Genomic DNA, 18,122 nt, shown 5'->3' on the forward strand with positions numbered 1-18,122 from the left:
TCAGGGTGACGTACATCTCATTAAACAAAATAAATAGGGTGATGAAGATATATACAGTTGAGTGGACAAGTACAGTGTTGAGGGGGTGGGATGGGGGGGGGGAGGAGGAGAGGGAAAGGGGGGAGAAGAGGGTTTAGCTGCGGAAAGGTGAAGGGGGGGTAGAGGGAGCAGATGGAAAAAGGGGGGAGCTCAGTCTGGGAAGGCCTCTTGGAGGAAATGAGCTTTAAGTAGGGATTTGAAGAGGGGAAGAGAATTAGATTGTCGGAGGTGAGGAGGGAGGGCATTCCAGGACCTCGGGAGGATGTGGCCTAGGGGTCGACGGCGGGATAGGTGAGACTGAGGGACGGTGAGGAGATGGGCGGCAGAGGAGTGGAGCATGCGGGGTGGGCAGTAGAAAGAGAGAAGGGAGGAGAAGTAGGAAGGGGCAAGGTGATGTAGAGCCCGGAAGCCTAGAGTGAGGAGTTTTTGTTTTGAGTGGAAGTTGACAGGCAACCACTGGAGGTATTTAAGAAGGGGAGTGACATGCCCAGAACGTTTCTGCAGGAAGATGAGCCGGGCAGCAGAGTGAAGAATAGACTGGAACAGGGTGAGAGAGGAGGAAGGGAGATCGGAGAGAAGGCTGACACAGTAGTCTAGCCGGGATATAACGAGAGCCCGTAGCAGTAAGGTAGCCGTTTGGGTGGAGAGGAAAGGGCGGATCTTGGCGATATTATAAAGGTGAGACCGGCAGGTCTTGGTAACGGATCGGATGTGTGGGATGAACGAGAGAGACGAGTCAAAGATGACACCCAGGTTGCAGGCCCGAGAGACGGGAAGGATGGTCGTACCATCCACGGTGATAAGGAAGTTTGGGAGAGGACCGGGTTTGGGAGGGAAGATGAGGAGCTCAGTTTTGCTCATGTTGATTCATTCATTCATTCAATAGTATTTATTGAGCGCTTACTATGTGCAGAGCACTGTACTAAGCGCTTGGGATGAACAAGTCGGCAACAGATAGAGACAGTCCCTGCCGTTTGACGGGCTTACAGTCTAATCGGGGGAGACGGACAGACAAGAACAATGGCAATAAACAGCGTCAAGGGGAAGAACATCTCGTAAAAACAATGGCAACTAAATAGAATCAAGGCGATGTACAATTCATTAACAAAATAAATAGGGTAACGAAAATATATATAGTTTTTGGTATAGGTGTAGTATAGGTACAGTATACCTGTAGTATAGGTACAGTATACCTGTAGTATAGGTACAGTATACAGTATAGTAGTATAGGTAGTGTAGTGTAGGTATAGGTATAGTTTTAGGTATAGGTATAGGTATAGGTATAGTTTAGGTGTTGAGTTTTAGGTGGTGGGCAGACATCCAGGAGGCGACGTCCTGGAGGCAGGAGGAGATGTGAGTGCAGCAGACTGTTCCCCATGCCCTTGAGGATGGCCTGGCAGTCCCCTCAATCTCCTGGTGGCACCAAGAAAGTGAATAAAGGACTAAAACTTGAGTTCCCTCATTAGCCCCCACTCCACGTAAATATATCTATCCAGTTAAGAACACATTCAGCCTCACAGTAATCTTCCTCACAGTAATCTTTTGCAAGTTGATAATTATAAATATTATTCCATGTGCTTTTGTTCGACTTATTCTTGGAGCTCTGAGATGATCCTTCTGATAATGAGGGAAGAAATGGGTTTGAGTTTGAGTAAATGCACTGTGTCATCCTCCTCTGGGCTTACTTCATTGGTGGGACAGATTTTTCTTTTGTTGGTATTTTTAAAATGAGCTTTGACTTTTACTTCTGCTGGCTTCAAGATGACTGACAAGTTAAACCCAGAAGGGAGTTTAACTTCAACCTTTCATATAGAGAAAGTTTAAGTTTTATGGTAATTCCCCTTTAGGGTTTGCTTAAAGGCTCTAATGGGGAATTACCATAAAATAAAACTATCCCTGGGCCATCTCAAGGTAAAAATACTTCTATTCATCAATCAATAGTATTTATTGAGTGCTCACTATGTGCAGAGCAGTGGACTATGTGCCTCTGTACAAAACAACAGAGTTGGTAGACATGTTCCCTTCCCCAGAGTAGCTCACAGTTTATAAAAAGATAACCAGATGATGACACTTGTTCAACTGAGGAATCACTGCTTTATAATTTCAGATTTTTGAATGATTGTTTTTATTATTAAACAGTGTTACTTTGATATCTATGGAATATCAGAAATTACACCCACTGGCAAGGAAACAGGCTATTATCATTCTACATAGATGTCACGACTGATGAGGAAATACACTTTCCCTTGGGGATATAAAGGAAAAATGGTAGCCAGCCTGTTTGAAAGATTCTATGTTTGCCTTTATACATTAGTGTTCCCTGCCTCCTCTAGACGGTAAACTTCTTGTGGGAAGGGAACATGTCTACCAACTCCACTACATTACACTCTCCCAAGCACTTAGTACAGTGGTCTGCACACAGAAAGCACTCAATAAATACAATCGGTTGATCTTAGGTTCTGAGCCTTGTCTGGGACAGGTACGGTGTCTGATCTGTTTATCAAGTATTTAGTCCACACTTAGCGCAGTGTCTAGCACATAAGCTCTTAAAATAATAATTATAATAGCAATAATCATGATGGTATTTGTTAAGCGCTTACTATGTGCCAAGCACTGTTCTAAGTGCTGGGGTTGATACAAGGTAATCAGGTTGTCTCCTGTGGGGATCAGAGTCTTACTCCCCATTTTACAGATGAGGTAACTGAGGCACAGAGAAGTTAAGTGACTTGCCCAAATTCACACAGCTGACAAGTGGTAGAGCCGGGATTAGATCCCAAGACCTCTGACTCCCAAGCCCAGGCTCTTTCCACTAAGCCAACCTGCTTCTTATTATCATTATGTAATAAAATTGTCTGGAGTGCAGAGATGACTGTCCAATAAAAACAGAAGAGAAATAGAAACCTAGTCTTACTGGTTTCTGTAACTTCTGGGTAGCCACAATTGATGGAGAAGGGAGAGGGAGTCTGGAAAAGTGAGCTTAATCGGGAAAGGCCTCTTAGGAGAACATGGTTCGTTCATTCATTCATTCATTCATTCATTCATTCATTCATTCGTATTTATTGAGCGCTTACTATGTGCAGAGCACTAAATGCTTGGGAAAACCCAATACAACACTAAATTGTGACATTCCTTGCCTAAAATGAGCTTAGAGTATAGAGCCGGGGAGACAGACATCATTGTAAATAAATAAAATGACAGATATGTATGTAAGTGTTTTGGGGCTGGGAAAGGGTGAAGAGCAAGGGAATAAATAAAATTACAGATATGTAAAAAATCTCAGACAAAGCTGCATCCCAGCTGAGAACTGGAAGTCACCTGCTGAGTAGAGACCTGCATGGTACACTGCCATTAAGAAGGAAGTGGCTCTTTCTGAGCCAAAGCTTCATATGGAAAGGGAGACAAGGAGGCAAAAGAGAGAAGACTGCCAGGCACCAAGATTGAGTTCAACAGTACAATAAGGGACAACTTTTTTCTGAGCCCAACATGGCTGGAACTCTGGACCCATGTGGGCAATGGCCTTTTCAGCCCCTGAGAACTTCATCATCAGTGTATGCTCACTGTTGGCCGGGAAAATACGTATACCAACTCTATTGCATTGTACTCTTCCAAGAGGACAGGGACAGAGCATTATGTGCTGATATAATGGGTGCTCAAAGATGTTCTGTCCCCCAGCCAGAAACTGAACCCCTACCAGCCTTCCCACAATTCTTGCTGATCATAGAGACAATTGCTCTCCACCCCTACAAAGCTTTATTAAAGGCACATCTCCTCAAGATGCCTTCCCTGACTAAGCCCTCTTTTCCTCTTCTTCAAAAAACTGTGTGACTGCCAAACATCTAAACAGAATTCCTTTTGGAAGTTGGCAGGGGAATTATAGGAAAGAAAAGGGGGAAAACTATCTCATTAGACAAAGAGGCTAATTTATTATATTTCACAGCAGCATAGAACTGTCCTGTGTGGAGCCAAATTATCAGAATTCTCATGGAAAGTTTTGCAGGGAGGAAGATTTCTTCCCTCTCCGACTCTGGGAGTGGACTGAAAGCACTACTCTGCTTTGAGTTTTGGTCTGGGCTAATTCATGAGTCATCTTTCCCCTAATTAATCTTTGCGAGAAAGGTTAATCAGGATAATATGGGGCTGTCTTGTTTTGTAGTTTCTGCTTCAGATTTTATTTGAATCTCCTTGTGCATTCTTTTCATTTGCATTTCATTACAGCATTATTTCTTAGCAGATAGGTTTAACTGCATCTGCTTTGACTCTCATACATCTAGCACCATCGCTTAATACTGTGCTTGGCATACATTAAGGACTTAACAAATATAGTAATTATCAGAATTTTACAATTCTTTGCAGGGTTTAGGTAGTTCCCTTTTGAGCTCTGTCTAGATTTCATGTCTCCTCTTTTCCTTTCGTATACCTGGATTGGTGAAGGGCTCTTAATGTGTTTCTTCTTAGGTACTTTAGATTGCCACCATCTCATTAAATAATTGAATTTAATAGCTGCCTTGTTTACTGTAACCCAAAATGCAGCACTGATAAAGTGTAGAAAAGAAAATACTCTGTAGTAAAAAAACCCCAAAAACCTGAATACCTAAGATTGTAACAAAGTTTATTTATATTTTGTTAACATCTTCGCCAACGGCCTCAAGCCACCAAAACCAGTGAGGAGAAGTGCTAATCAAAAAAATATCAGCACATCAAATCTTGATAATATCTAATTGCTGCAACATAATGTTTTCTTGGATAACAGTACTTTCTTCTTAAATAAGAATTCTCAAATTCTTAAACAATCTTCTTTTGTAAAACCCTTTTGTAAACTGGCTCCAGGCAATGTTCTGTAAAGAACTGCCTGGACTGGAGTGGAAAATGAAAGATGTTCAGTTTATAGACAATCATATTTATTGAGTACTTACTATGTGCTGTATACACTTACACTGTATTATGCACTTGGGAGAGTACGATATAACACTCCCTGCCCATAATGAGATTACACACACACAAATACACGCACGCACACACACAAGCACTTCATTCACCCAATCACATTTATTGAGCGCTTACTGGGTGCAGAGCACTGTACTAAGCTCTTGGGCAACAGAGCACAAAAACCTCAGACCCATCACGGTGGAATATTATTGAACTTACCTCAATATATATAAAGTGCTTGCTGTTCTCTATCACACTGACGTACGCCAAGTGGATAGATTCTTCATGGTACTTTATCCCAGCAGACCAATCTGCAGCAGAGCGGAGCAACTACAAGATAAGATTGGGAGATTCAAACATTTCATGGTTTCATCCAAAATGATAGGAAATAAATGCCACAGAATATCTGGTGAAATCCAGATGGACACAGGTTTATCCACAGGCTTTGCCTGCAGCAAAAGAGCAGGATGGGCTGCTTTGGTTGACTTTCTTACTGGGAGAGGGCTTGGCTGTTGAATAAGTACCCATTCAGGTCTCTAACATACAGATCATTACTTTTACATTATTATACAAATTGATGTTACCCCCCAGTGGGCTATTTTCAGACAAAGAAAATTTCAAAAGCATACTATTCTTTCTTCTACTGTAATAATAATAATAATAGTGGTATTTGTTAAGCGCTTACTATGTGCCAAGCACTGTTCAAAGCACTGGGGTGGATACAGAATAATCAGGTTGTCCCACGTGGGGCTCACACTTTTAATCCTCATTTTATAGATGAGGTAACTGAGGCACAGAGAAGTTAAGTGACTTGCCCTAAGTCACACAGCAGACAAGTGGCTACAAAGTAACTTTTTGCCCTCAAAGATTCCATTCAAATTACAAACCACTGTAAGTGTGAAGATTACACTTTAGATCCAGCCTGCCTGATGCTTTTCATTTTCCTCTAGACTGTAAACTAGTTGTGGGCAGGGAGCGCGTGTGCGAATTCATTTGTACTGTATTCTCCCAAGTGTTTAATACAGTGCTCTGCACATAATAATAATTATGGTATTTGTTAAGCACTATGTGCTAAGCACTGTTCTAAACGCTGGAATAGATACAGGGTAATCAGGTTGCCCCACACGAGGCTCACACTTTTAATCCCCATTTTACAGATGAGGGAACTGAGGCACAGAGAAGTGAAGTGACTTGCCCAGGGTCACACAACAAACAAGTGGCAGAGGCAGGATTAGAACAAGGATTAGATTTCTGAGAAGTGGAGAAATACAGGTTGAGCAACACTTCAAGAAAGTGATCGATGCAGTGGAGAGTAGGATAGATTGGAGTGGGAAAAGGTTGGAGGCAGAAAGAGCAAGAAGGAGCTAATAATATAGTCTACCCTATATACGACCAGAATTTAGACCAGGAGGATAGTTGTTTGAATGAAGAGGAAGGGACAAATCCATGAAATGTCATAAAGGAAGATCCAGTTGGAATTACTGCAAATATATCAGGATGAACTAGCTGAATGAATGATAGAAAAACTGAATATCGTGTTTGAAATACAGTATAAGAGGCAACCACTGCAAATGTAATCAGAACAGCGAGTGAAGAACTCCCATCTCTTAAACCAATTCCTCAGAAATCAAAGAGACTCCAAATGAGATTATTAGGATTTTATTTATTAATCCGGTTAGCGTTCAGGATCTGAGTCCCCCGAAATCTTATCCTCTCAAGCTAGAATAAGAAAAAGAACCTGCATAATAGTTTTGCTAATCTCTTGGATGTATTCCTTCAAATCCAACATGGATCAAAGTATTAGTCTCTCTTGCTTAAGTAGAACTGTTTTTCATATACTGCACTATTTGGGAGAATGTTCCGGTGAAAATCTTAAAAGCTCTTTCTTGAATTTAAAAATATCCAGCTGCCCAGTTTCCCCCATCCCTCTGGCTGAAGTGCAAAGATAAAGGTCTTTTTAAGTTGCAATCTAGTATTTCTAGCCCTGCCACACTTTCTAGCAGAAAGGGCTTGGAGCCATGCAAAAGGTTTGCTGTTAAAAGAGCAAATCGCTTTTCAAAATATGCCTCTCATAATGCATGCTATAATATATGGAATGCATAAAGGAGAATAATATAAAGGAGCCTAATATTGCTCTCATAATATCCTGACTGGATTATTGTGTCAGCCTCCTCTCTGATCTCCCTTCCGCCTGTCTCTCCCCACTCCAGTCTGTTCTTTATTCCGCTGCCTGGAACATCTTCCTACAGAAGTGCTCTGAGCAGGTCACTCCCCTCCTAAGAAACCTCCAGTGATTGCCTATCAACCTTCGCACGAAACAAAAACTCCTCACTCTTGGCTTCGAAGCTTTCCATCACCTTGCCTCCTACCTCACCTCCCTTCTCTCTTTCTACTGCCCACCCTGTACACTCTGCTCCTCTGCTGCTCACCTCTTCACGATCCCCCATTCATGCCTATCCCGCCGTCGACCCCTGGCCCACATCATACCGCTGTCCTGGAATGCCCTCCCTCCTCACATCTGCCAAACTAACCCTCTTCCCTTCTTCAAAGCTCTACTGAGAGCTCACCTCCTCCAGGAGGCCTTCCTAGATTGAGCCCCTCTTTCCTTCTGCTCCCCCTCACTCCACCCTCTGCTCTTGCCCCTTCCCCTCCCCTCAGCACTGTGCTCATTTGGATATATTTTTTATTATACTATTTATTTTGTCAATAAGGTGTATATCTCCTTGATTCTATTTATCTTGATGATGTTGTCTTGTTTTTGTTTTGCTCTGTTATGCTTTGCTGTCTGTCTCCCTGGTTTAGACTGTGAGCCCGTCATTGGGCAGGGATTGTCTCTACCTGTTGCCAAATTGTACATTCCAAGTGCTTAGTACAGTACTCTGCACCTAGTAAGCACTCAATAAATACTATTGAATGAATGAATAAAGGAGGGCATAATTACAATTTTCAAATGAGAATGATACCGAAGGGAAAAGGAAAGGGCATCAAAAGTTGGGTTTGAAAATTACAGGATCTACTTGGTGGAAAAGAAGATTTTCAGGAAGATCAGATTGAGATACACAAAATTCTAAGGAATCAGGAAAGAGTGGCTCACTGGAAAAAGAAAGGTAACTGAATTCCTGTGAGGATAGTGGAATCAAAGCCAAATAGCAAATGTGGAATGCATTTAGATTGACTGACTTTTCGGTGGATCATTACAGGAGATCACATCTCTAGGGCTGAAAGGGAAAGCGGAGAAAGCAATTAAATAGAAGTGAAACAAAGATTCAGATGAGAATTTCCGATGGAAAGGGTTACTGTGAATTTGGATATATTTTTGATTAGCTTGTAGTCCAGCTCAAAATTTTCTTTGGTTATGAATGAAGGACTTCTTGGGTTCCTGATGTAAGTGTACTTACATACTTAATCCATAATTTCTTCTTAACATTTTGCTGTCAGTAAAATGTGGCAAACTATAAAAATCAAGCAATCAATTATGTTTTATTTTGAATTTTGTCACATATAATCCTTAATTAGTGTAAAGAACAGCTTTACCATTTAGAGATTAAAGTGATGACAATTCTGTTGGATCATTTTCCAAAACATAAAGGCAGAAAACCCTCCAGGTTTATAATCTTCCTTTTTAAGAGTGATGCAATTTCCTCCATCTTCAGCATCACTCACTTTCACTTCCCTCTTTATTCAGTTATCACTCCCACTTGATGGAATTCATCCTCACATTTAAAATAATTTCCTTCTCTCCTACTGAAAAACAGGCTACGTCAGTAACTCTAGTGCCTCTTGTATCTGAAATCTAATCATTGAAATGGGTCAGGAACAACTCTATGCAAAGTATAGAAAAAAACAAAAACCTTACAAGCTATGTTTAGAAGGGATTTTGATTATAGTGGGAATGAGAAATAATAATAGTAATAGCATTTGATAAGCACTTACTATGTGTAAAGCACTGTTCTAAGCGCTAGGCTTAATATAAGGTTGGACACAGTCTCTGTCCCTCATGGGGTTCACAGTCCTAACCTCCATTTTACAGATGAGGTAAATGAGGCACAAAGGTCCTTTACCTTTAAGGTGAATATTTCAAGTAACTCTTGGTGCTGTCCTGCAAATCATATCTGCTCGTGGATCCAGGACATCCTCACATGGATAGGTCCTGACATCTTACTCTGTATATCAAAAATTGAACTAATCATCTTTCCTATTAAATTTAGCTTCCTAAATCTCCTATCACTGGTGACAAAACTACCATCCTCCCACTCTGAAAATTGACAACCTCCCTCTCTTTCACTTCCCACATTCCTTTCCTTCCTCCACCACCCTTGAAGAAATTTATATGATGAGTTCTGGAAAGGCTAGGACAGCTGCATTTATCAGGGAGTTTTAGTTGTGACATTTTCTCTCCAGGACAAGTATGGCAGAATATTCTCGATTCCAAACTCATCGAGGGCAGGGATCATATCTACCAACTCTAATGTACTCTCCCAGGTGCTTAGTACAGTGTTATGCACACAGGAAGTGCTCAGTAAATACCATGAATTGACTGATGAAAAATGTACACTTACATACCTGCATATTTGCACACAGATCTATCCATTACTTATTTTAAAGTCTGTCTCCCCTTTTGCCCTGATGTAATGAGAAAACAGAAAGAATCAAAGCAGCAGGGAAGTCAGATACCAGTATTAACCATCTCTCCTCAACCCAAAGAGAGACAGTGAGGAATCAGAAGGTGAGTACTGAGGTGGAGAGTGAGGAGGGAATGAAGAGGTGAGGGGAAAAAGGCAAAGTCACCGAGGCACAGAGAGGGGCAGAGGTCCAAAAATCACGAGAAGATATATCCAAAGGGAAAGAAAAACAGAGAAGTGCAATCAGACTCAGAGAAATATGGAGTTACAAAGTCAGAGAGAAAGGCCAATGCAGAGATACAAAGACAAAGACTGAATGGAGAGATATTTTTTTTTTGGTACTTGGTAAATATTTACTACATGCCAAACACTGTTCTAAGCGCTGGATGTGGTGAGCCCAAAATAAGCTGCCTTTTTAATGAGTGTTTGTGATCCCATGAACAACAGCAAGGAAGCGACTTTGCAAAGGCACTGATGGGCTCTACCTGAGGCAGGTGATTGCTGCCCTGTGGGACATGAACCACGGAGGGAGGCAAGGCTTTCTCTCCCTGTTCTACCCAGTAAAGGGCCTGGAACAATCAATGACTGCCCCAAAGAGACACAGCTGCCAGGCCCAAGGCAGAAAAAAGGCGGATGCTTTGAGACATGCATGGGGGTGAACGTGGAGGCAGCACAAAGGCACGGTGAGACACAGAGGGAAGCAAGCTGCAGAAGCAGCAATGGGAGAATGGGCTCCTTTTACCACAGACTGGTATTGAACCCTTGGTGGAGAGAATGAGTGTGTGTATATGTCACTCCCATGCCCATTGGTAAAACTAAGTAAAAAAATTTTCACATTAATCTTGGTGATCACAGGAGTGGTATGACTTCTACTATGTGTGTCACTGAGGCTCCCCGGTCCAGGAAGGTCCTGGTTGGCACAAACTAGGGGCTCATGACACTGGGGTGGGTATAAGTTGATCATATCGAACAAAGTCACTTCATTTCTCTGTTTCCTCATCATCTGTAAAATGGGGATTAAGACCATGGGCCCCACAGAGACCACAGACTGTGTCCAACATGATTAGCTTGTATCCACAAATTAAAGTGTTTTTTCAAAGCAGGCAACTAATAAGACACTTCTAATGTTTAAGACTTAAAAACAACAAATGGGTTGGTTATGCCTGATATTAATTTTGTTATACTCTACTATGTTAATAACAAACACACAAGAAAAAAACATTGTTTTCAAAGTAGCTGTTTCATTAAATCCTCAAAGGCCAAGTTAAGAAGATCTCAAAACATCCTTCTCTGGCATGACATCCAAAACAGTCACATACTGAAATTCCAAGAACGGTTTAACTCTGATAACAAGCACTTTAGATTAAAGTGCCAGCTGGAACCTACCTGTACTTTGGCATTAACAGATCCGGGTACACTATTTTTGAAGTCGGAGGCTGTGGTTTGAGATTTTGGCAGTAGATATGGATAGGAGAGTGATCGATATTTTGATTTCACAATCTGAAAACCAAAAAACAAAGAGAAACAAATATAAACATTGGGGAGAGTTTCTAGATTTCTCCGGATTTCTGTCATCTATCTCTCCACTGACCTCTTGCCCTTGTCTTGCCCCTGGCCTGGAACGCCCTCCCTCTTTATATACGACAACTACTCTTCGCTCCTTCAAAGCCTTATTGAAGGCACATCTCCTCCAAGAAGACTTCCCTGACTAAGCCTTCCTTTCCTCTTGTCCCACTGCCTTCTGCGTCAACCTGACTTGATCCCTTTATTCACCCTACCTCCCAGCCCCATGACACTTATGTACATATCTGTAGTTTTATTTATTTATATTAATGTCTGTCTCCTCCAAACTGTAAGCTTGTTGTGGGTGGGAAATGTGTCTGTTATATTGTTATACTGTACTCTCCCAAGTGCTTAGTACAGTGCTCTGCACATAGTAAGTGCTCAATAAATTTGACTGACTGACTGAAACAGAGTGGGAATGCCAAACAGGTAAAACAGTTAAGGGCCAGTATCACTGTTCCGGTATGAGTCATTTCAAACTGGAGAATTTTCTTTTCTACCAGGCAAGGCTCAGGAAGAAGAATGGGGATGCAGAGGAGGCTCCAGGGTGGGAGCAGGGAGAAAGCTAATAATAATTATAATAATGGTATTTGTTACATGCTTACTATGTGTCAAACGCTGTTCCCTTGGTGCTCAGGTAGATCCAAGGTAATCAACTTGGACAGAGTCCCTGAGCACCATGTGGGTCTCACAGTCTTCATCCCCATTTTACAGATGAGGTAACTGAGGCCCAGAGAAATGAAGTGACTTGCCCAAGGTCACACAGCAGACAAGTCCCATGACCTTCTGACTCCTAGGCCTGTGCTCTATCTACCACACCATGCTGCTTCTCCAGCTAGTTGCATGCCTCTTGTTCTGGCTCTTTTTACCACTGTTGTGACCAGATCCACCCATGGTGGAACTGTGGAACTCCTAATGTTCTCAATGGACTGCAAGGCAGGGACTGCAGCTGCTCTCACTCAGTAATATAACGGTGAGATTTGTTACGCATTTACTATGTGCTAAGAGTTGGCATAGGTACAATACAGTCAGATTAGACACGGTCACTGTCCTCATGTGAGACTCAAAGTCTAAGGGAGAAGGAGAACCAGTATTTAATTCTCATGTTTTAGCTGAGTAAACTGAGGCATGGAAAAGTTACATAATGATAATATCAGAAGTAATAATGATGATGATGATATTACTAATTATGATAATCCCACAACCCTGGGTCACCTTCACAGTCCACTTCCTTTGTTCCTGTGCATGAGCCACAGAGCACTCTGACAGAAATCCAGGTGTCAGGCCAACTTGTCTAACTCAACTTCATCCTCACTTTGCCCTCTCCTTTGGCCAGCAATGTTATTTCTCAAATCCTTATCGACTCCCATGCCCACTACCCCAGGTGTTTCAGACATTTGACTCCCTCTTCAAACCCCTGTCCCCCCACTCTCTACATGGTGTAATGGACAGAGCATGGGCCTGGGAGTTAGAAGGCAATGGGTTCTAATGTGCATTCGTGCCTCCTCTCAAAATCCACCTCCTCTACTTGTACCTCTGACCCCACCCCGTTCACCTTATCAAAACACTTCCCCACTTGCTTCTTCCTTCCCTGACAGCCATCTTCAACTGTTCACTCTCCAACAGGTTCTTCTGCACCACTTTCATCCTCATGTACTCAATATCATAAAAAAACCCTTCCTTGACCCCATGACTCCCTGCAGTTACCACCCATCCCCCTCCTAACCATTCTTTGAGCTGGTTGCTTACACCCACTGTTTCCACTTCCTCTCCTCCAATTCTATGACCTCTTCTTAATTTGGCTTCTGCACTGCCCTCTCGATTGTTATCAGTGATCTCCTTGCCAAATCCAATGCCCTAATCTTCCTGGAGTTCTTAGCTGTCTTTGACACTGTCGACCACCCCCTTCTCCAGGAAACATTATCCAATCTCAGCGTCACTGACACTGTCCTCTCCTGGTTCTCCTCCTATCTCTCTGGCTGCTCATTTTCAGTCTTTTTTGAAGGCTCCTCCTCTGCCTATCATCCCCTAACTGTGGGGATCCCTTAAGGTTCAGTTCAGGGTCTCATTCTACTCCCACTCCCACTATACCCACGACCTTGGAGAACTCATTTGCTCCCATGGCCTGACGTTACCATCTCTGTGCAGAAGAGTCCCAAATCTACATATTCAGCCCTAATCTCTCTCCTTCCCTGGAGTTTTGTATTTCCTCCTGCCTTCAAGACATCCCTACTTGGATGTCCTGCTGTCGCCTCAAACTCAAGATGTCTAAAACGGAACTCCTCATCTTCCAACCCAAACCCTGTCTCACCCTGACCTTCCCACAACTGTAGACAGAATCATCATCCTCCCTGTCCCAGAAGCCCATAACCTTGGCATTATCCTTGACCCATCTCTCTCTTCATTCCGCTGCCCAGATCATCTTCCTGAAGAAATGCTCTGGGCATGTCAGTCCCCTCCTTATAAACCTCCCGTGGTTGCCTATCAACCTCTGCACAAAACAAAAACTTCTTACTCTAGGCTTCAAGGCTCTCCATCACTTTGCCCCCTCCTACCTCTCCTCCCTTTTCTCTTTCTACTGCCCACCCCGCACGCTCCGCTCCTCTGCGCCCACCTCACCATCCACCGTTCTCGCCTATCCCGCCGTCGACCCCTGGCCCACGTCCTCCCGCTGTCCTGGAATGTCCTCCCCCCTCACCTCCACCAAACTATCTTCTCCTCTTCAAAGCCCTCCTGAGAGCTCACCTCCTCCAAGAGGCCTTCCCAGACTGAGACTGAGCTTCCCCTTTTCCCTCTGCTGCTCTCTGCCCCCCTTCACCTCCCCTCAGTTAAGTCTCCTTTCCTCCCTTTCCCTCTGCACCTCCCCCCCTTCCCCTCCCCTCAGCACTGTGCTTATTTGCTCATTCGTATATATTTTATTACCCTATTTATTTTCTGAATGAGGTATACATCCCCTTAATTCTACTTATTGCTACTGTTTTTGTCTGGCTGTCTCCCCCGATTAGACTAAGTCTGTCAATGGGCAGGGATTGTCTCTATCAGTTTGCCGAATTCCAAGTGCTTAGTACAGTGCTCTGCACATAGTAAGCGCTCAATAAATACTATTGAATAAATGAATGAATGAATTCAACCCATATTCAACCTGTCACCAAATCCTGTCATTCAACTTTGACAACATCGTGAAAATCTGCCTTTTCCTCTCCATCTCAACTGCTACCACGTTAATCCAATCACTACTGAATCAGCTTCCTTGCCAACCTCCCAGCCTCCAGTTTCTCCCCAATCCAGTCAAACTTCACTCTGTTGCCCGGATCATTTTTCTCCAAAACCATTCAATCAAGGTTATCCCACTCCTCCAGAACCTCCATTGCTTGCCCACCCACCTCTGCACCAGACAGAAACTCCTTTCCATTAGCTTTAAAGCACTCAATCACCTTGTCCCCTCCTACCTTATCTCTCTGATTCCTACTACAACCCAGCTTGTGCACTTCGCTCCTCTAATGCCAATCTCCTCATTGTACCTTGATCTCATTTTATCTCACTGCCCATCCCTTACCCATGATTGGCCTCTGGCCTTGAACTTCCTCCCGCTTCATATTCATTCATTCAATTTATTGAGTGCATACCATGTGCATTCCCAGACAGAGCTCCCCTTTTCCCTCTGCTCCCTCTACCCCACCCTTCACCTCTCTGCAGCTAAACCCTCTTCTCTCCGCTTTCCCTCTGCTCCTTCCCCTCTCCCTTCCTCTCCCCTCAGCACCGTACTCATCCGCTCAACTGTATATATCTTCATTACCCTATTTATTTTGTTAATGAGATGTACATCACCCTGATTCTATTTATTTGCTATTGTTTTAATGAGATGTTCTTCCCGTGGATTTTATTTATTGCCATTGTTCTTGTCTGTCAGTCTCCCCCTATTAGACTGTAAGCCCGTCAAAGGGCAGGGACTGTCTCTATCTGTTGCCGAATTGTACACTCCCAAGCGCTTAGTACAGTGCTCTGCACATAGGAAGCGCTCAATAAATACTATTGAATGAATGTGCAGAGCACTGTACTAAGCGCTTAGGAGTGTACAATTCGGCAACAGATAGAGACAATCCCTGCCCAACAACGGACTCACTGTCTAAAAGGGGGAGACAGACAACAAAACAAAAGAAGTAGTCAGGCATTAATACCATCAAGATAAATAGAATCTTACATATACACACATCATTAATAAAATAGAATAATGAATAATATATACAAATATGCACAAGTGCTGTTGGGAGGAGAAGGGGGTAAAGCAGAGGGAGGGAGTAGGGGGAATGGGGAATGAAGAAGGGGCAGAAGAAAAGGGAAGACTCAGTCTGGGAAGGCCTCCTGGAGGAGGTGAGCTCTCCACCTGTGTGTACAGCACTGTACTAAATACTTGGAAAGTACCAATAGGCAATAAAGAGAGAGACAAATACTCCTCATATCCAAGAGACTATTATCTCCCATTCTTCAAAGCCATATTGAGGGCACATCTCCTCCAAGAGGCCTTCCCTGACTAAGTCCTTCTTTCCTCTTCTCCCACTCCCTTCTATGTCATCCTGACTTGCTCCCTTTATTCATCCCCCCTCCCAGACCCACAGCACTTACATACGTATATATTTGTAATATATTTATTCATATAAATATATGAGGGGTCTTTCTCCCCCTCTAGACTGTAAGCTCATTTATGGGAAGGGAATGTGTCTGTTTATTATATTGTACTCTCCCAATTGCTTAGTACAGTGCTTTGCACGCAGTAAGTGCTCAATATATATGATTTTAAAAAATAATTTTTCTAAAAAAAACACCAATCCTTGTTTCCCCACTCAAGCCTCTGGTGGTTACCCATCCACCTAGTTAACACATAATACCACTGATTGACCGATTCACTTCTGTGTTAAACAGAAACTCTTTACCATCAGCTTTTAAACACTCAATCTACTCGCCCCCTCCAATCTTACTTGTCTAATTTCCTACTACAATCCAGTCTGTACACTCCTCTCCCCTAACACCAACCCACTCACTGTACCTCAGTCTCATCTATTTTACAACTGACCCCTTACCCACGTAATAATAATAATAATAATGTTGGTATTTGTTAAGCGCTTACTATGTGCCGAGCACTGTTCTAAGCGCTGGGGTAGACATAGGGGAATCAGGTTGTCCCACGTGGGGCTCACAGTCTTAATCCCCATTTTACAGATGAGGGAACTGAGGCACAGAGAAGTTAAGTGACTTGTCCACAGTCACACAGCCGACAAGTGGCAGAGCTGGGATTCGAACTCATGAGCCCTGACTCCAAAGCCCATGCTCTTTCCACTGAGCCACGCTGCTTCTCACGTCTTTCCTATGTCCTGGAACTCCTTCCCCCTTCATTCATTCTAGAACACCACTCTCCCCACCTTTAAAACTTATTAAAATCATATCTCATCCAAGTGGCCTTTCCTAGGCACACATTTCCCGAGTCCCTTTCCCTTCTGTATTTGCTTAGGTTCTTGGATCTTTATATTGTTATTCACTTCCATTCAGCCCCATAGCACTTGTATACATATCTGTAATTGATTTTAATGTCTGGATCCCTCATCTGGTCTTTAAACTCCTTGTGGGAAGGAAATGTGTCTACCAATTCTGTTGTACTCTCTCAACAGAGAATAGAGTGCTCTGCACACAGTAAACACTAAAAAAATGCCATTTACTGATTGACGGACTGACCTTCTGCCATCTCACTTCTGCACCCTTGCCCTACGGTCATCAATGACCTTTTACTTGCTAAATCCCATGGCCTCTACTCTACCCTAATCCCCCTTGAGCTCTCAGCTGTACTCAACACTGTGGATTACCACCATCTTCTGGAAATATTATCTAACCTTGGCTTCACTGCCAGTGTCCTCTCCTGATTCTCCTTCCTCTCCTGGTTCTCCTCTTATCTCTCCGTTCACTCATTCTCAGTCTTCTCCCCTCTCACCTTCTAGACTGTAAGCTCAGCGTGGGCACAGAATGTGTTACCAACTCTTGTATTGTGCTCTCCCTAGTGCTTAGTACAGTGCTCTAGACACAATAAGTGCTCAATAAATATGATTGATTGGGAGTCCCTCAAGACTCAGGTTTGGGTCCCCTTCTATTATCCTCTCCACCCACTCCCTTGGAGAATTCATTCACTTCTAGGGCTTCAACTACCATCTCTATGTGGATGATTCCCACATCTGGTTCTCCAGCCCTGTCCTTTCTCCTTCTTCGAAGTCTCACATTTCCAACTGCCTTCAGGGCAACTCTACTTGGATGGGTTGCTGACACCTCAAGATTACAGGTCCAAAATAGAAACTTCATCTCCCTACTCAAACCCTATCATCCCCTTCCCATAATAATGTTGGTATTTGTTAAGCACTTACTATATGCCGAGCACTGTTCTAAGTCCTGGGGAAGATACAGGGTAATCAGGTTGTGCCATTTGAGGCTCACAGTCCCCATTTTACAGATGAGGTAACTGAGGCACCTAGAAATCAAGTGACTTTGCCAAAGTCACACAGCTGACAGGTGGCGCAGCTGGGATTAGAACCTATGACCTCTGACTCCTAAGCCCATGCTCTTTCCACTTAGCCACGCTGCTTCTCTATCACTGTAGACACCACCATCCTCCTTGTCTCACATGCCAGTAACCTTCGCATTATCTTCAACTCATCTCTCTCATTCAATCTACATATTTAAACTGTCACCAAATCCTGCAGGCTCTACCCTCACAATATTGCTAAATTCTGCTCTTTCCATGCCACCCAAACTGCTACCTCAATGATCCAAGCAGTTTTCTCCCACCCTATTGCTTCAGCCTCTTTGCTGGCCACCCTACTTCCTGTCCTTCCCCACTCCAATCCATATTTCATTCGATCGAATTTATTTCATTCAGCTGTCCAAATCAACTGCCAGATCAGCTTCTGAAAATTAAGTTCAGCTCATGCCTCT

The 18,122-nt window shown here is 43.1% G+C and overlaps 1 protein-coding gene across 2 annotated transcripts in view; it reads right to left on the reverse strand.

Moving 5' to 3' along the window:
- The window catches only part of PLD1 (phospholipase D1), a 198,866-nt gene that overhangs the window by 55,234 nt on the left and 125,510 nt on the right, over positions 1-18,122 (reverse strand). For both annotated transcript variants that reach the window (XM_029071635.2, XM_029071647.2), the window contains 2 exons: positions 10,974-11,087; positions 5,185-5,295 (listed from right to left, as the gene is read on the reverse strand). In XM_029071635.2, coding sequence (XP_028927468.1) covers positions 5,185-5,295; positions 10,974-11,087 — 225 coding nt within the window. The remainder of the gene's footprint in view (positions 1-5,184; positions 5,296-10,973; positions 11,088-18,122) is intronic.

The sequence above is a fragment of the Ornithorhynchus anatinus genome, chromosome 1 (assembly GCF_004115215.2).
Source record: "Ornithorhynchus anatinus isolate Pmale09 chromosome 1, mOrnAna1.pri.v4, whole genome shotgun sequence".
NCBI classification, from domain to species: domain Eukaryota; kingdom Metazoa; phylum Chordata; class Mammalia; order Monotremata; family Ornithorhynchidae; genus Ornithorhynchus; species Ornithorhynchus anatinus.